Source organism: Thermobia domestica, chromosome 13, assembly GCF_964235325.1.
Source record: "Thermobia domestica chromosome 13, izTheDome1.hap1.1, whole genome shotgun sequence".
Lineage (NCBI taxonomy): Eukaryota > Metazoa > Arthropoda > Insecta > Zygentoma > Lepismatidae > Thermobia > Thermobia domestica.
This window is the reverse complement of record NC_137466.1, coordinates 167,145,143-167,171,971: the sequence shown is the minus strand read 5'-3', so window position 1 is coordinate 167,171,971 and position 26,829 is coordinate 167,145,143. Positions and strand designations below refer to the sequence as shown.

The following is a 26,829-nucleotide window of genomic DNA, read 5'->3' as shown; positions in this document are numbered from 1 at the left end:
ATTACGTCAATCACGTCAATCAGACTGCTTTAGACAAGGAGAGGAGGAGGAGAAGGATGAATTGGATTGAATACCAGGAGTAATTGGTCGATCGAGACATGTGTTTCTGATTGCATAAGCACACAACGCAACAGTTTATTAGTAATTTGGACTTAACTTTTTGTAATGTTTTCTATGCCGGGAACTGTACATGACGCAAATAACTTTAAAAGTAGCACCTCCTCTTCCGAACAGCGACTCACATATTGCTTGTAATGTTAACAAATTTAATACTTCAAGTAATTTTCAGTTTATAAGCGTAAATTCATTTGCCTCATCAACTACGCAGGAAAATGTAGTGTAGTCCAGGCGCGCACTCATTTCTTTCATGGGAGGGATCCAGGGGGACAATACGTATATGTAGTATTGGACCGTGTTATTCTACACCTGAAAAAATGATAATTAATTGTTAGTACTACAATGTTTTTATAAGGAAAGAAAGATTCAAATGAAGTGTAAGATCAAAATTTTTAGGCTATATCAATCATTTGTCTGCTAAAGAAATATGTGTACTTTTATTAAGAAAGTGTACACATATTTGTCGACTTATCACATTTTGAGGGAATATCCGAACCCCGTGAACCCCCCCCCCCATAGATGTGCCGCCCACGGTGTAGTTCAAACATTAATTAATTTTCACAAATATATTTCTTTATACATAGTTGTAAGTAATTTACAGATCAACTATCCTACCATTGATCCAGATTGTAAATTAAGCATTCAAATTCATAAGTACTCTACATACCTAAGTATATATATATAGTGAAACCTCCCTTAACGGACACCTCTCAATAACGGACAACTCTATAATACAAACAGATTTTTTTGTCCCGGCAAAAATATATGTTCTCTTACGGAACAAAACCCTCCCTTTTACTGACACTCTCAGATACGGACGCGGACAGTTCTTTTTTACCCCCAAACATTTCAATAACCTCTTCATAACGGACAGGAATTATTCTCGGTTCTGCGATATATGACAGTAGACAGAAAAGTCTTTTCCCCACAAGTGCATCTATCATCAAACAGAACAACTTCAAGCTGAACTTGAAATGCTTCTTTTTTTCTGCCCGCAATAAACTGCTTTCTGATGGAAATCCTAGAAAATCTTCAATAAGCACTAACACTCATGCTGGATTAGTCGTATGGTCAAGAATTTTATGCGGATCTTTCCTTCTCTAACAAATTTAGTGTTTTTTCCTCTGGGTCTTGGATCTTTCCCGACAATTTCATTCATAACAAAAGAAATATTGTTTATTTTGCGATAACATTTTTCAACGAGCAATGTTTTCTCTCTTACTTTTTTGGAAAAGCAAAATTTTTCTTTTGTACAAATTGGTGTGTCAAACAGTTGAACAATTAAAGAAATTTGCCATTAATCGCAGTGAAATAGAAGTTCTCCAATTGATCCAACAGTTGCAAGCAAATTTTGAACAGAAACTAGTGTCCGTAGGATGTACACGGCAGACAACTACTGCAGACTTTCCCCAAGAAATGGTGAGTTTCTTCTCCACATTTTCAGTATTTAATAATAATATTGCATACTTTTAAAAGCTATTTTTACTTTTAATATAGGCGGTAAGTGAATTAATGGATTTTTTACAGGGTGATGACATGTCCTTAAGAAAATTACCATACACGCATTATCATTTGCAGTATACGAACATATTAACACATTCCCAAACAATAATATTATTTAACAGAAATGAATTTCTCCTTCATCCGTCCCAGTAATTCAAATACGTACTAAATAGAATATTTTCATATTGAATTTTACATATTTACGCTCATACACAATGTATTTACTGTATATTACTACATACAATTACCGTTGAGAAAATTAAATTTTTGTAACCTCTCTGTAACGGACACCTCTCAGTAACGGACAAAAATTCCCGTCCCATTGGTGTCCGTTATTCAGAGGTTTCACAGTAGTCAATATGACGAAAGTAATTCCAAGAAGATTGGTTTAATTTTATTTATTATACAGCTTTCTTACAGGTCAAATGGGATTTTTTACATTGAAATTCACATTGAAAGCATTCCATCTCATAGTCACAAGATGACTGACATACCATTGTGCAATGCATTGATTGGAAAAACTAAACTTAAACTGTTTCTTGCATTCGTTACTTTCAGTTGACTTATTTTTTATAAAATCTTTGTCTGTAAGTAAAAGAAAACACTATTATTAAAAGCAGTAATGAATTTCAAATATGTTAAACAAGAAAATGTAGCTAGAAGGTATTAACCAGAAAATACACTTTCTTAATATAAATCAGAAAATTTACGATGACAAACTGGAAAGATTCTGCATATTCTGTGTAAGGAAAGGGGAAAATAAGGTTATTTCATAGTGCAATGTAAACAGCATTTGCCATTTCACTCCTGTGTTCAAATTTAATGTTTCATTTTTTAAAATTACTTTTATATATAACTGAGGTTTAGCTAAAACATTTGAAGACTATACGGTCTTTTCATCTGTTCTGTGCGTTGCTAAAAATTATTTTTGTTTTAGTTTGTTAGAGCATGAAAAGAAAAAAATGAAATGAAATGAAATCTTTTAGTTTTACGTCCAACGGGTATGCCGGTTAGGCTAAAGGAGACGGTGATGATGAGTAATGAATGAAATGGTGGAATGAAGAAAGTGGGAGGAAACGGGAGAACCCCGAGAAAACCCACGCACACGGTGTTTGTCGACCACAAAGTTCACTTGGCGGGGGCTGGATCGAACCCGGCACCCCAGCATGAAAAGAAGTTTTCATACATAAACGTCAGGATCGAAAATATTACATAATATATCCATTAAAGCCCTCTCCACTGGTGAAGTGGCTAGTGCACGCCTTTGATGCGTTAAGTCCTGGCTTCGATTCCCGGTGGGACAACCATGAAATTTGAACGCATTACCATGATTCGGATTCCACCTTCTTAATCTGTAGGTCTAAGATTCATATAGCTTCGGAGCTGAAAGTTGCGTTGAAATGCTAACACATTAACCCATTCATTAGAAAGTGTATTTTTAATTTGAATTTTTCCAGTTATCATTTATTCTATATTTTAAAAAAGCTTTAGAAATAAGAACAAAGCTAAAGCTAGTGTGCATGTCTTCATGTTGGCCTAGGGTTTGGAACCTTCAAAGAATTTTCGGTGCTTATACTGTATTGTTAGGTATTTTGATATTTACTTGAACTAATAAATACTTAGCCGGAAATAACAGTAATTTGATACCATGTGAACATCATCCAGTTAAACCCCGTCTGGATGGACGTAGTCATGCTATTACAAGGATATTTAGTTTAGCTTAGTTTTGCACAAGAAGTAATTCTATCTTATATACTGCTTTCTGGAATAGAATACTGCAAGCAGTATTTATTGAAAACAAATACTTTGCCTGTTAACAGTAAATTAAATACAATAATTTAAATAATGTTTACCTGTTGTAATAAATCATTTCTCCAATCAGGATTCCTGTTGAAAAGATGACGCCAGATGTGATAACTATTAATGCTGGATAGACATCAGTCAGCTCTATCACAACGAATTCATTGCCTCGAACATAACAGCTAGGTTTTTGTGGTAGCCATGAACTCAATTCTCTACTAACAATTCCAAGTTCCTTCAGCCTTCTCAATCTGGAATAATTATAACAGTGAAAACGTGTATTTCACATTTGTCAGTCACATCTGAACTTATTATTATATTTTTCTAAACGTACTTCCCTTATAATTGAATATTGTAGTTCTGCTGGTCATACGTTGCGTTTTTTTTTTTTTCTTTGCTTGGATTCAATCCATCCACGTTGGAATTGCATGTTGTTCCGACATTATTTAAACTATAGCGGTCCTGCAAAGTAAATGCGTACATCTTCACAAACGCTCAGTATAAATTTATAGGAAGGTTGTGGAGTCTTTTAAATCAAAAAGTGATTAGTACCTGAGCTGAGTGGTGTAATGCTAGAATTTTTGGTAGGTATACGCTCGATCGTTTTCAAAAGTATAGTGTAAATACAATGGACCAATGGACCAATCGAGTATTGATTGGCTATCGTGTATCGCCAATAGTCAACATCCAGCAAACTATGATACGGAAAAAGTAAATTTTTTGCTTTATTATTTACTGTAAGCGTTATCTATTGATTGTAAACTAACTTCCTTTATTGATTAATTATTTTATTAAAAGCGATAAAGACAAGAAAACCCAGCTAATGTTCATTATTTTTCTCTCTGTGTTAATTCCTGTTTACTAAAACATGGATTAAACAATGAACTTTCTTTGTTTAAAAGCTACAGACAACTAATGTGTTATGCTAATACATATTTTTTCACTTTTATGTAACTTCATACTCATAAAGAATGTCATAATCATAAAGAAACTAAAAAAACATTCATAGCTCAACCTTCCTCGCTCACATTACACTCAAGCCTTGGCCATTTTTTGATAAAACCAGCTGTCCATCGAGCCTATATGAATCCTTTAAATATCCTCATCTACTGCCAGACTAGGAAATCTATCGGAAGTTTTCCAGAAGTTGCTTAAAAGTCATTTGCCAGCTACATTTATTAGCTAATCGACGAAATCGCAGAGACTTGGAAACGTCGAGGAATCAGTGTAGCCAAAGCAGACGTTGCCAAGGAAATTTCCTACGGAGTAAATTCTTTATTTTTTACTAAGCAACAACTGTCTCTCTCTTTCTTAAAGAATATGCCTACAGTTCTCTTTATAAGTCTACAAAATCTTGCTGTTCGCAGGACGAAAATGAAATAAACTAAGAAAGCGCCATCGGATCTTATTTCTCGAAAATTACCTCGAAGAAATTCTGGAGTGCATCTTTTCTGAACTCCTAAACCGTACTCTTTACAATGAACAGAAATTTATTAATGACGATTTTAATGAATGGATTGGCAGACGCGATATACTGAATGGCCAACGCGTTCACTGGATCTTAGCCCAATAGACTTTTCTGTCTGGAAAATAATGAGATAAAGGTTTTTCTGAAAGAAAAAAAATGGGTTTAGAGGGCAATATATTTTAAAAAGCATATTATCTCTGAATGTCACAAATCATCATCCAACAACATGTGTGATTATGTTCTTCTGTCTTTGGAAATGATGGAGGACATTTTGAATACTTGATTTAGGTAGCCCAACTTAACCTTATGATGCCGTTTGTAATTGCACAATATTATTAGTGTTTAACGAAAGAATGCCATAGATCAGATATATGCCAATAAGATAGATCGCACTGAGTAGAACAAAATGATATGCATTAGTATAAAAACTCATGCGTAGTTTTTGAGAAAACTGAGATAATCATTTTGTAAGCCTAAAAATTGATCCTGAGTAAAACCCACACCACCCCTTAAGGTGAGACTAATACTGAAGCATACTCTCATGAAACTGTTCATTATGACTCTAACAATATGACAGTAGGTATCTTGATTAGTGAGATATGTTCTCAAATTATGATACTACCCCAAAATAAGACATATATCAATTGGCAGATTATACTAAACTAATAAAATGCCATGCCTAAGAGCAAATTCTGATCCATGATTTCCGAGAAAATTGACAAAAACGAACTTTTCATGGTGCTAGAAAGTACGAGGTATGGTTGGAAAGTTTTAAGACAGGTGGTGCCATGGCTCAAGAGAAGTAAATATAATTGCCTATTAGCATGGAAGTGGTGGCTTGGTGTGACCTTAATACGTGCTGCAAGAATCACTGTGTTAGCAATGTGGGCTCATGTGTGTGACGTGGCGGCTTATTAATTGTGCGTTGTTCGCATTGTGAAGTATCAATTCAGTAATTTCTGGTCAAATTCAACATTCCTGTCCTGCCGCAACTCCGCTATTCCCCTGATTTGGATCTGCTGACTTTTACTTATTTCCCAAATTAAAATTGTCGTTGAAAGGGACGAGATTAGACTCAATTAAAGGCATTCATGCAGATACAGAGAGAGTTCTTCACATCCTTACGAAAGATAATTGTCAGGTATGCTTCCAGAACTGGAAACACTGTTGGAATCGGTGTGTTCAGGCAACAGGGGACTACTTTGAATTAGATCCATCGCAAGTACTGCCATTTTTAAATTACAAGCCCAGCCTTAAAACTTTCCAATCACACCTCGTATATTGTAACATATTGTTTAAAGCTATATTTGTGTACCGTAATACTCTATGTAAAAGAATACGCTGTTAAATAACAGATCATCATGTCTTATTCTATTAGTGACACACAAGCTTCTAAGTTGCAGACGTACTACTTTAATATTAAGTAATTTCGTAGTTTCGAAGATGATAAATAATTAATTTCAAATTCACTTTTGTCGATTAACTTATAGCTCACCCTATAAACTACACACCTACTATTACAAAGGTTTAATATGAAATATAAATTACTGAACAGTTGTATTTACCCTATTCTTAATAGTTCTTTATGAGGCGAGTTCTTGCGTAGTGGTAACGTCACTATGTCCGTGGTCAGTACTTCGATTTCTTGTAAACTACACTTCTCGGTTTCTCCAAACGTGTCACTGATCATCTTGTAAGCTGTTTGAGTATTGGCACAAAAGGCAAACCTGCCTTCTCTTACTTTGTTCAATCCAATAGCAATAGGTAGGAATACAGGATGGTCATGTTTAACTGAATTATGGTAATGCATTTGCATTCCTTCTGTATTATCAACAACCTGTAAAAAAATGTTTTGTCCATAAAATCACTGGAAACTGTTATATTTATACTTGTATATCTAAAAACAAAAGTCAATTTTGCATATAATTTAATTATGATTTCACCCCAAACACTTCAAATAACCAATATGTAAGGTCGCTATAGTGGATAGTCATCGTTTCAGAATTTGTCCCGAAATATAATTCCCTCCGATTTAACTCTTTACATGGTACTCGGAGAATCTGAATAATTATTGTACGCACTATTCATAATATTTAAGAGCCCGTGCTTGACTTCCGGCATATGCACAAACTTTTAGACTCAGTACTGGGGCAACTGAAGGTCTATATAAACTAAGAACAACAACTACAAAGTACGGCCTAGAAAGCTAGAAATATTGTATATGGCGATGGAAGCCGATATAGTGATAATAATACCTTATTGTACAACTGTGCCCATAAAGGTGTAATACCATAGTGTTTTATTTTGGTTCTAATTCATCAGGTTACAATTAAGATATTTCGTACCCTAAAATTGCCGTTGAATATTAGACATTTCTAAGCAGAAATAATAATCAACATATGTTGATCCTACTCCGGCAGCATTTTGATCTGGGAAAAATCGAAACTAAAGTAGTGAAACTACCCAATATATAAGAACATATGCACATGCATTACCAAATAAAAAACTTCAAGATTTGTCTTTCCCAAACTTTTTCAATATAATGGATCATTTAAGCAATCCAGTGAATGTATGTACACCCGTAAAATATCATATAACAAGTAAAATCAATCATTCTATTTGACTTCTACCACTACAATTTGATGTATTTAACATTAGGCTCATAATATGGGAGAGGCCTAGTATTTAAATACCGTTATGATAGTACCTGGAATATTTCCCTGTTTGTTTTCGTATCCTCTGTGGCTAGTGCTAAAGGGCTTTTAACTAGATTCTCCAATGTGTTGATGGAGGAACTGGAAGTCTGGAGCATGGCAACGATGCTGGCTGAGAACGAAGCGAATAGGAAGAATGACAGGCTAAACACCAAGAAGAAGACCATTCTGGTGGGAGCATTCTTTGGATTTAAAACAGAACCTGAAATACATGAGATATCAAGTTTTAGAGTTTAATAAAGACGATTTTGTGTAAAAAGAGTTAAAATCAGTCGAACCTAAATGTTAAAAGAAACTTTCTGCTGGAATTATGGAATGCAATTAATGGTTAATTTGAATGCTTTCTCTGATACTGATTACCAGGGCCCGGATCTTGTTGACAAGTCAACTTTTTTCTGTTACGCATAGGACAAGGCAAGTTCAAATAAAAACGTTACCCATCAACTCTTGGTTCTAAAAATATATTTTTTAGGGTCAACTTTTGGTCACTTTTTGCCGTTTTGAAGTTTCAGGTCAATTTTTAATATTTTAAGGTAACTTTTAGGTCACTTATCGTCTTTTTATTCTTTTTCTTTTACATAAGGAAATCGTAAAATGAAACTATTTACGGATTTAAAATAAGAAGTTAAATAATCTTTTTTTCCTGCCTCCTGATTATTGGGGTGGAAAAACTGCATTCGTAGCAAGTTAGTGAACACTAGGCTGTAGCTGGTTGACGAGGGCTGGGGGTTCGTAAGTGACCAAGGCAGATGGCTCTGGTTGTTTACCACAATGGATATGACTACGTGAATAACTAAAAATAGATTAGAAGACGTTCAAAGGTTTTAAACAGGCCTATTAAACAGGATCTATTATTCTGGTGTATACGATCTACACTTGCGAACTTTTATTCTTTAAGTGTGCTTCCTAGTTTCAACTCGAGAGTGAATTGATGCTTTGAGTATGTAAAATGCCGAGGTCTAAACCATCTACAGCTTCTCATTTAAGACAGATTGTTTCCGAATTTGGTGAGGATGTTTTTAGTACTGACGGTAAAATATTGTTTTGCAAGGCATGTGAAGTAAAAGTGGCAGCAGAGAAAAGAGACACTGTACAAAAGCATATCAGAAGCGAAAAACATTTACGCGCAGTTGAAAACAAACATAAAACCAAGTGTTCGCAGTTGTTACTTGTGGAGAGTGCTTTGAATAGTAAAGGCAAATCCTCAGTTTTCAAAAGAGTTGTGTGAAGTTTTTGTGTCTTCAAATATTCCTCTTTGGAAACTCAACAATGTGAAATTGCGGGATTTCCTGGAACGTCATACAGGTCGTTCCATTCCAGACGAAACGAATCTTAGGAAAAAATACATGCCAAAGTGTAACGAGGACACAATAAGAAAAATAAGACAGGAACTTTGGACTGAGATATTTTTTGTTTCTATAGACAGACTAGTGATGTGAAGGAACGCTATATAGTCAATATTATTGTTGGGGCAATGAAAGCCGACGAACCTAGCAAAATATTTTTGCTAACTGGTGAAGTGTTGGAATCTGTCAACCATTTTACAATATGTAGACTTTTCGATAAATCGATATCCCTACTTTGGCCTGAAGGTGTCCAACATGGCCATTTTTTTTTTTTTGTAACAGATGCTGCTACGTATATAATTAAGGCTACTAATTCAATAAAATCGTAACAATATATACAGTTATCTACTGCAATGCTGAATAAGATATGAGCTAAATTTTCTGACGATTACAAAGTTCCTGAGTTAGTTTGTTGTATCACAGCTTATAAAATGTTTCTATGTTGCTTAACTGGATATAGCCCTATATATCTGTAATTCAAATATGAAATGCTAAGCTATTTACTAAATTGGTCACAGTTTAGTTTTAATATTATTGCTTTTTAAATCAAAAACACAAATGATCAATGGACTGCAACTAACTAAAACAAAACTTATGAAAATGAGTGAGAAATGGTAATTAAAATCCAATAAATATTGAAAAAATGTCAATGTTTTAATGAAATAAACGTTTAAAAAGTGCAAGTTTTAAGGTCAACTTTTGTGAATTTTAGGGTCATTTTACAGGAATTTTAGTGTCATTTTATAGGTCACTTTTTAGAAAATTTTAGGTCAACAAAATCCGGGCCCTGCTGATTATTTATTTTTGTACCTTACCTAGATATGAATAAAGATAATACTTCCGAAATTTCTTACGTACAATTATGGACATTGAATGTATTTTAACGAACAAATAAAAGGAAATCTAGCAGTCTATAAAGTGAAATACAGATGTACCATTATCACATCACATTTAGAATTTAAAACTGATACAAGTGAAGAGTACACAATTCAATTATTACAGAAGAAATAGTGCATCCAAAGCAAATTACATTAAGGTGATCCGTTCATAGCGGCTTTTATACACGATTTAAATAGAAGTGTTGGAATTTATAGCAGAGGATAATCGATCGAAAACATTTGCGAGTGTGGCCATTGGATTTATCATCTAAAATATTTATTTAAAAAAAATAACATATAACATTTCTATGATCTGCTGAGTTTGTAACCTTAATCTGAACTACGTTTGACGTAAGATTGTGTACATTATTATAGAAATAGAATAATAAAATTAAGATTTGTCCTTTAAAACATATTTCTAAATTCAAGAATTGCAGCTAATGTGGTAGCATATTTTCAAATTTTTGTTGCTAAGAAAAACCTATAAGCGCTGTACGGATTGAACATAGATAACACCAATTTTACATTTAAGAAGGCCTATCAGTATATAAGGAACAGATGATAATTTAATGATTATGAAATGTTAGAAAAATGAAATTTCAAGAATCATAAATCCATGAAAAACTGCTTATTTTATAAAAATGAAATTTTGTAACTATATTTTGAGTTCAGCGAGCGAATCATTCATGTTTCTCTTTCATTTCATTTATTTATGTTTGGTCACAATATTCTCCTAGAAGATTTGAGTAGTTTTCGCTTAATTTTGAACTATATTAATAGGTTACCGAGAGGAAGATTCTTACGCTGAGATTTTGATAATTTACCACGTCATTGAGAAATAATGCTTAAAAGACAATTAACATAAATGTACGGTTAGTTAGTCGTATTAATTAGGTCAATATTCTGCCACAAGTAAGCACTGCTTGCAGCAATCGGTTTGCGTTAACTTGTGATTGAATTACAGACTGTGTACAATGAGACACTTCTCATTAGAAGTCTTTGTGCCGTTGATAAATTCAAAGACTAAATTTCGAAATATAATGTACTGTTTCTGAGAATATAGTTTGGTTTCATATAAAGTAAATGGAATTCTCAAAATCATTGTTTAATGCTTGATACAATAGAAACGCATTAAAAAGAGTATTGTTGACGGAGTTATCATGTAAATTCATCGTCCTATCAAATTAATAGAACAGAACATGAGAAGGCTGTTGAAATCGATTTGTAGCACTATAGCAGAACATAAAGTCTAGGACTATTACTAGTTCTTTCGTGTACAATTATATTTGTATAATGAGATATTAAAGGTAAATGTGTTCTTGAGGAATGCTGGCCAGTTACCTTTCTAGTGGACTTAGCATCAGCCAATTGCATCTTGCTAACGTTAATCCTTCAGGTCAATTTTACATTTCAAAAGTAATCACATGTTAATAGGAAGAGGATAAAAAAAAAAAAAATACCTTGTTGAGCTACAGCACCAACTACTAGAATGACAATATCCATCGTCGTTGGCTTTGGATCAGTGTCGTCCTCGTGTCTCGATTGAACACTGAATGTCACATAAAGCAGAAATCCACTCATTGCCAGAAAATTAGATCCTAAAAGCCATAGCATCCAGTGAAAGGGTTCAAGAAAAAGATTGGCCACGGCAGAGATTGGTGGTTTCTTGAAGAAATAAGATATCCTGCAACGTAACAATGTAGTTAAAAATCTTTATTAGTTCAAACTGTTCTCTTTAACAATTACAAGGAATACAGGCTTCATTGTAGTAAGTTCCTCTATCTTAAAGAAAATCCTCATTGATTCTTTAAAGAAACAAATCTTCATTATAAGTACTCGCTGCATTCATAATATATCTAATCAACCGTATTATGATTTACTTTCTTACTCCTGAAAATGAACGTTTAACAACAGATTTGTTCCATGTATTTTATTCTAAACAGGAATCATGACTAAATGCAAACAAAAACTTTGATGATTCATCAGTTGGGAACCAAGGGCCTGCACAATAACATTCCATATTCTTGCTAACCTTGTCAAATTCTACAAAACTTACCTCTATGCCAAGTTTGATTAAAAAGGGTGAGATTCATCGATTGCATATGGTATGTCATTTAAAAAAATCACCTGAAGGATGAAAATATTGGTAAATAAATTACTAAGTGTCTGACTCTATCTTAAAACCTATCCAGTACACCTCCAATGTTCAATGTTATATTTTTTCCCTTTTAACACAATTAATTGTGAAAAGTATTTGCAGCCCTTATTACTCGTAAAATTGTAAGTCACATTTGACGAATCACATTCGAGTTAACATGTTTATAAAAGTTGCTACTTCTATGGCCATCACTATTTCTTCGTTTAGGTAGCCAGATGACATATTTTTATTGAACTACAATGTCTTTTACTTAGTATCAAAAGAGGTAAAGAGAAAATAATATATCAATTAGTGGTAAATCGGGAGTTCGTGGTGACTAAGCAATGGATCTCCTCTGCATATCTATTTTCCTGGAAATTGTTATAGAGCAGTTGAGAGTATAGCTGATTGACAGAAGAAAGGTTGGACTTCATTTTCGGGTATCCTATATTTTTTGGACTTTCACTATTTCTATTGAAACTTTAAGTTATAACATCTATTATGAGTAACATCTAAAGTAGATGAGTACTATTACTACTTCTCCCGTAACTTAGCAAGTACAAGAGCATCACTGTGTAAACGTTTAAGTTAATAATTTGAAACATATTTATCATAAAAAGTACAAATCTATTTTTAATACTCTCTAAAGAAAATATTAGTATGAATACTTATATAACGGGCACTGTTCTTTTAAGATGATTTATTGCAGAGAAATAGAAAATAGTGTCCAGCTTAGCACGGAAAGAATAATGTTTATGCATAATGTTTTGAAAAATGAAATTAGTAGAATAAATAACGACTATCAACGTCTTCGGCGTTGCCCTAGGTAATTCCCGGTCATTTTGATATGATGCATGTTCACTGAACTTGGACTTAAATGTCACCAGAACTGTCACTAATCAACTTAGCAACGTAGAAGACTATGGATTCGACACTAATCTCAGTCATTTCGGACATTTCATTTTTCACCCCTTCTCACCTCCCATGCCAATGATGGATGAACTTCAAATTAGATGGCATCAAGAGAGTAACTATTCATCTCAGTGATCCCGAAAAATAAGGATTGGGCATTAATATCAACCGTTTTAGATTATTTTATGTCATCTCCTTTTCCTACTATTTTTTAAAGATTGTAAGTCATATGAGTACGTTCATTTGCTTTTAAAAAATGAGTTTACAGGCCGAGTTTTGTCTTCTTAACATGAAAAACTATTTTTGTCTTATATTTTAAATCTCTTCTCCTTTGAAGCAACTTCTTTTTCCATTCAGATACCTATAAAAAAATTAAATAGCCTGTGACCTCTTCGGTATAGTTATTTAGAAGAATGTCAAGTCAAATGTGTGGATTTGTATACGGACAAACATTCATTTTTTTATAAGATCATATTATCGTCTTGATTTCAACATTAATTAGTAGTGCTTATTACTGAAGCTTAATAATTTAAAAGCATTACACAGAAAAATTGTACTTTTAAAAGGAAGATATTATTTAATTTATTTAAACAATACTCCATGTTTTGCTTCACATATTAGACCTGAAATTATAAAATTTACCTTAAAGAATATAGGTCTACCGTGTAATCAGCCCAAGGTATAATATCTCTTAGCTTCATTTCAGCGGCTACCACATCAATGTTGCCATATTTCCCCTCACGAAGAATATCCGTTGTTGTGTGTACTCTAGGATCAACGTAGCTAATATTTAACCTAGAATAAGTAAAATGTTCACAATGGTTAAATAAAAAGTTGAAAAATATTTTGAAGGTATTAAAAAAAAGTAATAGATTTCTAATTCTTACACTCATTATTACTACCTCTGGTGTGGTAATGTACAGCAAATTCAACGAAAATGTTTAACATTAATTAGTAGTTTTCTTTACTCTCTAATACTTGTCTAGTAAAAGTAATACTGCCTATTGAAGCATATTTTACATAACAAGCAGTACGAGGCTAATCGTTCTGTAGTCCTTACATGTCTCTTTATTCTATTTTGTACCTAACTATGATTGATAGGTAGGTTTGTAATTTGACATCCCTGTCAACACCGAAGCTGTAGGAGACATGGACATTCAGCTTAACATATGATTCGAACTTGGCTTACTTCATTCCTTAGCTATGATATTCAGGCTGAAAATTCTGCCTACCCCTTATTTGTTTGTATTCAGTTATGCGTAAGCAAAAACAGCACAAAAAAGTGACAAAAGACAAAGCGTTGTAGTATGTCTCTAGGATACAAAGTGAAAGCAAACCCCGCGAACACTACTAAATACTAGTCTACAGAAAGTACAACACAGTATTGTAAGTTTCTCAGTACTTCAACATGGCACTTATATATACGAGGCAGGCACGAAATCCCGTCACCCCCTTAAGTATAAAATAATCAAACTATGTAAACTGTAATTACATAAACTATAAATATACGTGTACAAGATGGAATTACAATGTATTTCTTTCTTATTTCAGGTATAAACAATGACTCACATAAGTGATAAGTGATTATACCATTGAAGAACGCATCGTTACATGCACTTGCATTCGCGAGGGGCCCAGAAGAGTGAAAACGTTGGAACAAGTGCGTATGTATTTCCAGCTATAGTGAATAACGAGCTGTTGCCACTGGGTGGAACCATAGACTTTTACCTGTACTATCGACAATTAGCACGAGTGTACCTACCAACTCAAAAGAAACAGCCGAAACTGCTCAACAGAAAGGCTGTCGTATACCCTGCTGACAACACCACATCGCACAGATCTTCAACGACCAGTCAGAAATTGAGATAACTTTGCTGGGAGGTTTCAATAAATCCATCTTATACCCCGGACCTAGCACCGCCAACCTGACGTGTTTTGGTCTTTGCAGAAATCCCTCAATGGTATGTTAATTTTAAAAGAAGCATGTTAAAACCACGTGTCACAAATTTTTGACCAGAAACCACAGAAGTTCTATATCAGAGTTAAGATGTTAAATGGCCAATCATCGAACAAAATGGTGCATATATTGCTACATAATGTTAGCAAAAGTTAAAATACATGCATACCTTAAGCTCATAATTCTACAAACTTCTTTTAATATGGATAAATATGAGTTTGTTTTTACATTTAACAATTCTTGTTGTTTCTCAGTTCCTAGATGTACCTGGAAAAAAATGTGTATTTATTACGGATTTAAAACATTATACCTTGGAATATTTCATGTAACAAATTAGACTGTCTCCCTGGATAAAACCAACACCTTACACTGTTAAATACTGTAATTATATTAAATGGCTCGTTACACGCTATTTCTTGCTATAACGACTGGTAGCGGTGTCTAATCCTAACAATTAGGAACTGTTAATCACTGTTAAAAAATATATCCTTTATATAACAAAACATCTATTTTGTTTAGATGCTATGATTGAATAAATACAAATAAATCCACTTGTGTTTACATAAGTCATTGTCATTAACAAATAATTGGTGCTTAAGATCGGTTTATAAGATTTGTGAATTATACAGAACACGTCACCTTCAATGAGAGCATGCTTTCAAATCTTTTAATTTTATTTTCTACATTTTAGGCATAAAGAAATACATGCTATAATGTTTTACCATTTTGTTTGTTTTTCTTTCTATATGCTTCCCGTTACTGGGTGTCTTTTGTAACTTACGTAATCTACCTGAGAAAGAGAGTCAAAAATTACACAAGAAAGGAGTTTTGTTGTTGGGGTAAAATGCAGATTTTGATTTGAATTTAGCAGCCCTTTCAGCAGCGAGGTTATATGACACGTGGACCTATAGCTTAACGTCGGATTCAAACCACATGAGATCCTACCGGGAATAGAACCCAGGTCTCCAGTGTCAAAGGCGCGTACGCTAACCGCTTAGTCACGAGTGAGCTCAGATAAGATTAAGAAATGGAAATAAGGCTAAAAAGCATTATGGGGTCTAAAGGATTCACAATCATTCATTATAATCAATCGTGCCCTATGATCTTATAGCCTTACAACCATTTCTTGATTTTACCCATAAAAGAATCTTGTTTTTTTTGTATATTTTATAAGTATAAAAGTATTAATTTTATTATTTTCTATTCTTATTAATTTTTCTTATAAATGGGGATGAATTAGAATTTAAATAGCATCACCTCGGAGATCCCGAGAACTACGGATTAGAGATTAACAGTGGCCGTTTTCGCTAAACTTGACCTTCTTTCTATCCTCATCCCGGTGAGCGAGTCATCGGCTGGATCACTATGTATATCAGTGTCGCTGATAACTATGGTTTGTATAATAATATCGGTCGTTTTCGGAGATATCTTATATAAGGTAACAATAGAATATTATATTGTATTGTCACCTCATTTCTGTGGCTGTGGAAAATTTCAACGCTCTACGCCGTCTAGAAAAGAGTTAAATTAGAATTGCAAGATTTTGATGACATATCCCTACCATTGTGAATTAAAGAAAGGCATGTAGAAAATGACATGTCATAGAAATCCGGGCCTTATAGATGACCATCCGTAGAGTCAAAACTATAAGGCACCTTTACATGGCAATGTGTTCGTGTATCTCTCGACATCAAAGCTCTGTTTGATGTATTTTGTGTGTGTGTGTGTGTGTAATTTCATTGAATTATACTAACGAGAATATGAATGCTAACGGATCATGCAAAGCTACTTAGTTCAGAAGCGACCTAATCTGATATGGAAAATTAACTAACACATATTGGCCACTTACAAAGACTGCTACATTCAGAACTCCAATTAAGCTTTCCATCGTTCGTAAATCTTTCAGCGAATTTTTGTTAATCATAAAGCCATCTGCCTGTGTCCAGGAACCAATCTTGTTCAACTCCTTTCCACTTCTGGTATTGGAGAACTGCCATAAGTAATATATGCCAGTAACATTGAAACTTGCAAATGTAATGTTACCATTTATTTCATCAAAGAATTTCCTTTCAATGAATGTCAACTCAATATTATTAAGTAATATTAGGCAGTACAAATGGTTGGCACAAATACCGCCCTCCAAAATCTGCAAGAAAAATCCATAAGTAGATACTTTGACACTACAAACACTAAAACACCCAAAAATATGGTTATTAACTATGAATTAAATACTACAAAATAGCTATTCAAAACTGCACGATCTTAGTATTAATACATGAAATATTTGTAGTTAGAATATTATTGAGTTATTAAGTTTCACCATTAGATACAAATCAACATATAACTTATTTAAGTGCAAAGTGTAAGTTAGGTGGTAAGAAACCGTTGGAAGAGATATTCTTGCTGAAGAATTAACACATTAACTCTTTAATGTTCTACAGTATCTGAAAGCTTCTCTAAGTACCCTTGGTATCTATGTCTGAGCTTCCTCAAACGTTAAAACACAGAAAAATTAACCTTAGAGTCTGTCAGCAATTTTCGCGAACGGATAAAAATATGTGTTTATTAGCAGACAGTTACGTTTTAGATTAGATCCTGAAGAAAGGTACGATACCCACGTTATTTTTTCATTTTCACATCATCACAGATAAAACTCTATTCACATGCTATGCTCTAGCTCCAAACGCGACATAATATATCTTGCATGGTTTAAGCCGAGAATTGTGAGCATTCGTTTGACTAACCATATTGTAACAAAAATGTTCCTATTTACCACAGATTTTCAAAATAAACGCAAAAAATAGTACCACCATGAGACCCAGTTATCTACTCTCATTCTAGTTCTTCAGATCATTTACGGGAAAGAGTAATTCTTCGCATCTGAAATATTCTGGTAAGAAGGAAACTTAGAAATATGCGTAATGAAGAAATAATAAACTAAATGATAAGGAGAGTCTTGTCAAAAGGGAATAAATACGAGGGGGTATCGCAAAGTTTTAATTATCACCAGAAAGTTATTAAGAAATGGTGATAAAATTTTGTCAATATTATGTTTGGTTCTTGTGTGCATGATGTTAAGGAAATTAGCTGCTAATGATTGTTATTTTTACAGGGTGTGCCAAAAGTGACCAAAGTGCAAGATGGATAAGATTGAGGCTCGCAATGTGATAAATTTCCTGCATTTGAAGGGTAATAATGCCAGACACATTCATGACGAGATGAAGGTTGTGTATGGTCATTTGTCCATCTTATGACACCATTGTAAAGTGGAAAAGGAAATTCCAAATTTTCACAGACGACCAAAGTCTGGAACACCATCCCTGACGGACAATGCGGCCACTATTAAGAAAGTGGAGTATTTAATCTTCGAAGACAGACGTGTAACCATCCAAACGATTATGAATGACACTGCTCTCAGTTATGGTACTGTGTGGAAAATTATCCATGACTAAGGTATCTACTCACTGGGTTCCTCGTTTGCTGATACCTTTTCAGAAGCATCAGCTTATTCATCTGAAGTTGATGTGGGCAAAGCAAGGTCATGTGCCTTCAAGCATTGAAGCACCAGCCTTATTCTATCGACCTCGCACCCAGTGACTTTTTATGTTTCCCCAAATAAGAATCTGTTGCGTGGCCTCCATTTTGACAACACAAATGACGTAATTCATGAGATGGAAGAGTGGTTTAAAGCGCAATGTGCAGACTTCTACACCATCCCTGACGGTGTTAGTAAAGTGAAGGAACGCTGGGAGAAATGAGTAAATCTGGGTGGTGATTTTATAGAGAGGACTTTACAATTACAAATCACAGCAATCCCTATATCCAGAATTTTTACTATGATAATTAAAACTTTACGATATCTCCTAGTAAACGGAAGGAATTTGAGTTTTCTTTTGGCAAGAAATTGATTTCCTCAATTACTTATCAATATTAGACTTACCTTCTTCTGAAAACTGGATTCATTCAAGCATGAAATGTCAATTATGTACCCCTGGCGAATATACGTCCACGGCAGTTTGTCATCATTAAAATCTTCGCTCATAGAAACAATCAGACCTTCATCTATAGCTAGATCATGCACTAAGTTTCTGCCACCTAAGAGAATAACAGAACACAAAGCGAGACGTTTAAGAACACGTTTGTACTGTCAGATCAAAATTGCTTAATAAACATGGGCGTCGCCAGAAACTTTCGCAGGGGGTCAAGAACAAACGTTAATAATACACACACACACACACACACACACACATATATATATATATATATATATATAACAAAATCACAATATTATAATTAGGAAGTCATGCAAGTACATATACTATGTTGACTTTAGAAGAACTTTCCGAAGACAGAACCGTATATTCCCTCCTTAATACTTCATAATAAGTCCTGTTTTCAACATCTCAAACGTTGAAAGAATCAAGGAGAGAGAGAGAGAGAGAGAGAGAGAGAGAGAGAATGCATGTTTGTGACTATGTTGCTACCGTACGTGCCTTTGGTGTGGGAGATTCGAGTTAGATTCCCGGTAGAAGTTGAGCTCATGAAGTTTGCATTCCATATGAAGCTTTAGGTCCACATCTCACCCTCGGAGCTGTAAGGGACACTAAACTCAGAATAAACCAACCCAAAAAGAGAAAACTTTATAACAGTACTGTGTTTCTTGATGTTTATTTAGCAGTCCTTTACGAAGTCATGCGACAACGAGACTGCTCTTGGGATCTCGATAAATACAATAAAATATTTTTTGTGCATGAAAATCAGAACCTAATCATTTCACATAAATAGAAATTAAAAGAAATAACACATGCAAAAATGTATTTACGAAAATATTACGGTTTCACTTACCAAACAGGAAAAGAGCAGATTTTATAAAATACAATAGTCGTCATCTTCGTGTTTGTAAATAACTAAGACACCAGGTAGAAATAATTCCTTGTCTTGTTTCATAAAGTTCACACAACATGGACAAAATCTTTCTTTCTTCTGTAACCACTTTCAAAACGAAGAACAATCAAATTATATTTATATATAAAAAGTGAACACACAATATAAAGGGAAATGCACATAAAAAATCTCTATATATAGATAATAATTATTACGTGTCATATAGGTCTACTTCTTGAACAAGAATTGCATACGCCTTGGTTCTTTCCCAAAAACATCCAACACGCCTGATATGAATTGTGTTTTATTTTTATTTATAAGTTCTCGATGGAGACTCATCATACACAATCCTGTCAACCTTTCTTCAGAGATAGTTGACCTTAACCACGTTTTCACACGTCTTAGGATGCTAAAACTTCTCTCAACACTACATGTTGTAACGGGGAGGGTAACCATTACTTGTATTCCTTGCTTTATTGCCAGATAAAATGTGTCGTGATCCATCAAATCAAAAAGAGAGTTTCTCTAAACTGTCTGCATCTAGATTTATGTTTCTATAAATCGTACCAGCATTCGGCTTGAGGAAGGAAATTGTCAAATTCATAAATTTCATTTATTTCGTCCATCATCTTCATGAATTGTAGTTTAGAGGTGTTTTTTATTTCACGGGGATGCAATGTGAAGAGTGAAAAGCCTGAACTATGTTCTTCCGAAAATCTATGATTTAGCGACTGCAACAAAGAATCTATGTACGGTATAAATATGGTACGCCTATATTATTCTTCCGCATTTGTGTATGGAGGATTAGCGAGATGAACTTGTCGAGATGCAAGTCTGGGAACTGACAGCTGAATATTTAGTTCATCAGCAACACTAATACACTTTACGAAGATCGAATGAAATGTAACTTCAGCTGTTTCTCTCTGTTCTTTGAACATACAAATCAACTCCGAAATGTGTGATTTTGCCGCCATTGAGTTCAACTGAACTCCTTGCAAAATATGTGCCACTGGCTCAAGGTACGAGTAATATTAACTGATAACTGACAAAGAAACAATAAAGGCTCATGTTGTTCCTGCACAAAAAGACGATAAGCATTGCTTCTAGTTTGAGAAACTGTAGAATTTATTGACAGTTCTTCAAACGCACACACTATTTCTATGAAATGTTCAGAAAATTTTCTGATGCTGCTGTATTTGGAAGTCCAGCGGGTTTCAGAAAGAAGTGGGATATTTGGAATATTTTTTCTTCTTAATGGGCACTCGCGAAAGAAAATTGTGATTTCTTTGATAGTATCCACTGTGTTTCGTATGTAAGAAACGGAACATAGCTTATTAACGACAAGATTAAGCTTATGTGATGCACAATGGTAAAAAAAAAAAAAAAAAAAAAAAAAAACGCTTTGGGAATTGTCGTCTGATAATGATTTATGCACCGTTACTACATCCAGCCATGGTGGAACAACCATCGAAACCCTGCCCTACAAGTTCACACTGAGATAATAAACGTCCTTCCGATGCTTTTAGAATTATTCTAGCAATATATGCGGCGTTTAACTCTCCTAATGGAATGAAACCTACAAAATCTTCCCGCATCTGATTTTCAACAGCGTCATAAAACCGAATACCTAGAGACAATTGTTCTACACCCCCCAATATCAGCTGTCTCATCTGCAAGCACATATAATAGTGGGAAGAAACAATTTTAGGCTTTATATGCTGTTCATATAAAGTGTTGCCTGCAACTGATATCAATTCATTTTGAGTCTGCACAGATAAGTATTTTGCATTTTGAGCAGCAGTTTCAAAGTGTTGCTTTAATGTTATATCTCCTGAATCTACTTTAAATTGGAGAAGATCTTAGGAATTGCCAGATTTAGAATTCTTTCCTCGTAAAGACATATCATGTGTCGCACAAAAGACAATTGTCTCAATGATTGATGACAGTTTTTTTCGGTTTTCCTCAACTTGCTTCCGAGCCGCTTCATCAATTTTCAAATCAACGGACAAACGTTTCGTAGACATAACATTCGAAAATAACTGAGCACGTTCTGTGGACGCCAGATGCCATTCAGATTGTTCATGTTGTCGAGCAGATGCAAAAAAAAAATCATTGTATTTTCTAAACGGTGTTAGTATAAAAGACCCTTGCAATCCTGTTTTTACCGGAGATCGAAAAAGAACACACTGCTTGCACACTGCTTGCTTAAACTTTCTAGAATATGCTAGCCACGGAAATTCAACAAACCACTTATACAAAAAGGGGCGTTTTCCCGGCATAACATCTTGTTTAAAATCATTTAATTCGGTCGGGTGCCACGGCGACATCAATATTTCACATCGACCAGTGTCCGACAAACTTCACTGCAAATTTAAGTCTACATAATTGCCAATGTCTTTTAGGTCACAGGACGTCTCCTCACCTAATAAAGTTGCACAAGGGGACATTTGGGGAGAAGGCACGCTAACGATATTGCCCTCTGGTAACTCTTTTTCTTCGCTCAGATTTTCAACACACAGAATATCACGTTTGGTGTTTTCCAATTTTGAGGACACTTGCTGTTTTAGAAAAACATCGAGTTTCATTTGCTTATGCTTATGCATGATTAATTTTTAAAAAGCAATTCTTTCTAATTCACTCATCTATACATGAGATATTAAATAAATTATAAACTAAGGGGAAAACACCCACTAAACTCTGAAAGAGACCAGAGATCGAAAACCACACACATTTATCACCTTCCGACACTCCTGAGCAACTCTGAAGTTTTGAAAACGAAAACCGCCTATATGACACACCAGAAACACGGATTTCCAATAACTGCGCACAACCAACTTTCCAAAACTAAACCTTTCTCTTCTTAAAAAATGGTCAATCTCCATCCTCCTCGCTAAAAATAACATTTTACTTTTAAACCGCGGGGTCTCATAGGGAAAAAAGCTCAATTTCTTTCTGCTCAGAATGCTACTAAGAACAAGGAAGACAATGTTTGACAGCATGTGAATCATTGTCCCTGCTGCTCCATTTGCAGTTTTGTCTTCTCGACCCCTTCCCCTCTGTAATCCATCAAAATTCTTGGTTTAAAAAGAAGCGGGGTCATTCAGGATCACCTTGCTACAGCCAGAGGACAAACAGGTGCAGAGGAGTCGGTGAGATTATTGCCTTCACAAACAGAATTCTTGAGTTATTTTTAACATCAATATGTGTTAAATGCTCATACTTTTCCGATTGTTGCAAGGGTCAGACAAATGAGTCAGAGAAACACTTTTATTCTGCTTTACAAAGGAAACCAGTGCAAAAGTATTAAAAGATGTGGCTCTTCATTTTCTATGGGAACGATTGAGGATAACTTGCATGATTCTTTCAACGTTTGAGATTTTGAAAACAGGAATTATCGTGAAGTGCTACGGAGGGAACATACTATCCTGTCTCAGGAAATTCCTTCTAAGTTCAACTCAAGATCAAGGTAATATTAACTAGATTTCCAGGGGGGTCGACCGACCCCTTCGACCCCCTGCCGACGCCCATATTAATAAAGTCCATTAATCATAGTCATATTTATGATGGATTGCTAGATGGCTTGAAATAAGAACTACAGAAGAAATATACTTTTTTAAATTTCAAATATTGCAATAGTAATATGAGTAAGTTACAAAGTTTGAAAGCAGGAAACTCTTTTGCAGCACTTAAACTTATTTTTAGTGTAATGGGGTAGCATTAATTATAATCTGTTATCATAAAAAGAAAATTATGATTTATGATTTTGCTTTATCTCTATTCAATCCAGGGTAAAGTAAAACGGAATTTGCCATTAAAGTGGGACCCGAATTCATATCCAAAATAGATACTTAAATTCAAGCCCAGCAAGAATATACTATTTTGTTTTCTTCTAGGGTTTTTAAATTTTGGAACACTAGTAACACAATCAAGATGATAGACGGGTTAAAAGTATGTTAATCTAGTTGAACTGTCGTATCTTTTCAGAATTTAAGTCTACAGTCGCGTTCAGCTAAGGCGAGGACATCTTGCCCACGAGACCAGGAATTTCTCGAGTCCGGTGAGGAACACTAGTTCACCCAAGTCTTAGACCTCTAACAATATTTTACTCTTACATGATTTATGACAACAAAATCTATAAATAATAAAGTGACTTACGAACTTAATGAAAAGCATTTATCAACGTTTAAAGATATGCAAGTCAAATGACAATATGCTCCAATAATAAATATGGTTTGTACGTTAAGAGTCACACCCTTTCTGGATTTCTCGTGGTGCAGAGGGATTCTGATAACTTCTAGATGAAATTAGGAAAAAGAATAAATACATAACTTTTGTATATATATATATATATATATATATATATATATATATATATATATATATATATATATATATATAAGATGAGACAAGAAAAGCTTTCCGAGAATCAAGACGAAACTGGAAAGAACTCTCAAAATTCGACAAAATTTACGAGACGAGGCAAATTTACTTCTCGTCTCGTCTCCTATCGTGGAAAATATTAGCCATGAAGTCAGGGATTAGGTTGTTGATAAGACGCCATTTCAAAATCAACATTTCAAATGAATAAATAAGTAAATAAATACATTTCTAATTATTTAAAACTATTTCTGTGTATTTTAGAATTTGCTATCCAAGTGTGGTCCGCAAATTCGTTGACTTTGACAAAGAACGTGTAAACAACTAGCAGGGACAAAATTAACGTTATTTCTGTTTAATAATTTGGTGCCATGTCAATTCTAATAAATTAATCTGCACTAAGACGTGTCAACCTGAGTCATGTAGAAACATTAAAATTCATCGTAGTTTATGTAGGAGTCAAACAATAATTTTCTAACGTTCCATATAGTAACAACAGTAGATAAAGTCCAATAATGCTTATTCGCATTATGATTGAAAGATATCTAAACCTTCTTCAGTATATATTTTCTTTATATTTAGTTTAACATGGAATTCAATTGAGGAGAAGGGAAAAATAGTAAATGAAATAGCTATAGAGATAAATTGTAGATTATGTTTTCTGATCTTTCTTGTTGTTTAATATAATATTTATTACTAATTTAATATAATAATTAGAGTTCTTCTTTACACGTCTTTCCTTGATTTCAGCTCACTCTGCCTTTTACCTACTACGTGCCTCATTGTCCATGCCAAGGCTGCTTGCTATACTTTCTTCGCTGTGCTCCTTCTTGGCGGGATGCTGATCTAATTGTGAAATCAGTATTAAAGCAATATAGAAGAAAAAAAATAATAATTTAACACTACTCTCTGTTTCATCCTTATGTTTATATTATAAGTTTTAACGATTTTTTTAAAACAAATTGATTCTAATGAATTGAAATTACTTGTTACCTTTACTTTTCCTTTGGCAAGCAAACACCTGAACGAAAGATATACTTATCAATGAAAAATATTGAGCTATAAACGTCGTTGTCACTTCATCTGGCGGATGTGTTGCAAGAAGTTGTTGTATTTCAAAGATATTTGAAATAAAGAGAAGTAAACTAAGGAATAAACTGCATTTTAAGCTTCTAACTTTTACCATCGTTACAACATTAAATTCAAGCAAATCTAGTTTTAAACTTGGCTACATAGAAATGTACATAGTTAATAAAATAACGGGTATCATGATTAAGGTTGATGACAGGCATATTCAACTTATTCATTAGTACTTTGCTTTGTGAGTTATTCAAGAAGACAACATCTGTTCAGCCTTTTTTATTTTGTTTGACTTAGGCAAACATCGTTTTGCATTTTTTTAAAAAGAAAATTGATCCTTAACACGTACATTCAATTTTCCATCATATCATGGATTTCACAATGTTGTATTGTTTGCTTTCTGATTTCATTTGAGAAAACTTCTTTCCCCTGTGCAAACAGTTTCATATAACAGTCGTGACGAATGACAGAAGAAAAAATAAGAAATGCCTTAATTTTTTAAATACGTTTTTTCTATTATTACTAGTTCTCATTCGTTTTCGTGATACTTATGCTACAATTATTAGATACTTAAATTTAGGTCAAGCAAGAAGAACATACACTTTTGAGTTCAGCAGGGATTTTTTTCTTTATTCAAATTTTGGTATATTAGTCGGAATGATAGAAGAATAAAAGCTTTGATATTTAATTTTTATGAATTCGGTAAATTTATTCTGGAGATATGAGTGATACAACATTGTTGATTACTAGACAGTGTATTTCTAAACATTTATTTATAAGTAATTCAATCATTTCCCTGTACTGTACCTAAATAGTAATTGTTCTTTCGTCGTGAAGTTTTAATATAATTATTTTGACAAAAAATGTCAAAAGATTAACTAACATATTTTACAGATTTTGAAAATGAGATGAGAAAAGAACAATTTTTCAGAGGTCTTGCACTGAAAAGTTATTAAATAATTTTTTTTAAATGTCTTCGAAATATTGTTTTTGCCTGAGAAATCTGTCACTTTTTCAACAGTGACTTCATGGAAAGAATTAAACTTGCGCCATGGTAGTTTTTCTCGAAAGTATTTGTTTGTAGTTACTAGGCCATATTGTATTTCTATATTTTATTTACTGTTATTTTGAAAATTATGGCAAATCTGTTGAAGGATCTCTCAGTGGAAAAAATTAACTGCCATTTTAATTACATAAAGTGTTTCCAAATATTATATATTATATTTAAAGTAGAAATTAAAGTTGTTTTTGTTGCTAAATGAAGTTAAGTTAAACAAGAAGGTAAATTATTATAAAGCAAAAACTTCTCAGTCTGTAAGTAACGCTAATATGCAAACTTCAAAAAAGGTAAGAGTTACGGGTTGCATAAACATCTAGGAGAAATACTTAAATATCTTTAATCCTTATCATGAGTGCAAGACGTTTTGGTCTGTCAGTCACGCTAATTACTAATCAAACCAGTCAAGCTATTAGTTGTTGCTTCTTACCTGACTCCACGAGATGTCGCTAGCCTGCAGGAAATTTAGAAACGAGTCGGTGGCATTGGGTAACAACTAGTTTCTTTGTTCTAGTAGCTTCACGTCCAACGATTGTGCACGAGGCTAAAGAAGACGGTGATGACGGTGATGATTATAATGAACGATATGATGGAATTGA

At 33.9% G+C, this 26,829-nt stretch overlaps 1 protein-coding gene across 1 annotated transcript; it reads right to left on the bottom strand.

The window, feature by feature from the left end:
- Positions 1 to 365: 365 nt before the first annotated feature.
- On the bottom strand, positions 366 to 22,319 carry LOC145667847 (ionotropic receptor 84a-like). The gene is made up of 10 exons (XM_081735279.1): positions 22,139 to 22,319; positions 18,773 to 18,927; positions 16,682 to 16,978; positions 15,002 to 15,099; positions 13,518 to 13,670; positions 11,287 to 11,510; positions 7,596 to 7,804; positions 6,454 to 6,725; positions 3,474 to 3,671; positions 366 to 426 (listed from the first exon to the last, which is right to left on the bottom strand). The coding sequence occupies exons 1-10, from the start codon at positions 22,317 to 22,319 to the stop codon at positions 366 to 368; spliced, it is 1,848 nt and encodes a 615-aa protein (XP_081591405.1).
- Positions 22,320 to 26,829: the final 4,510 nt, after the last annotated feature.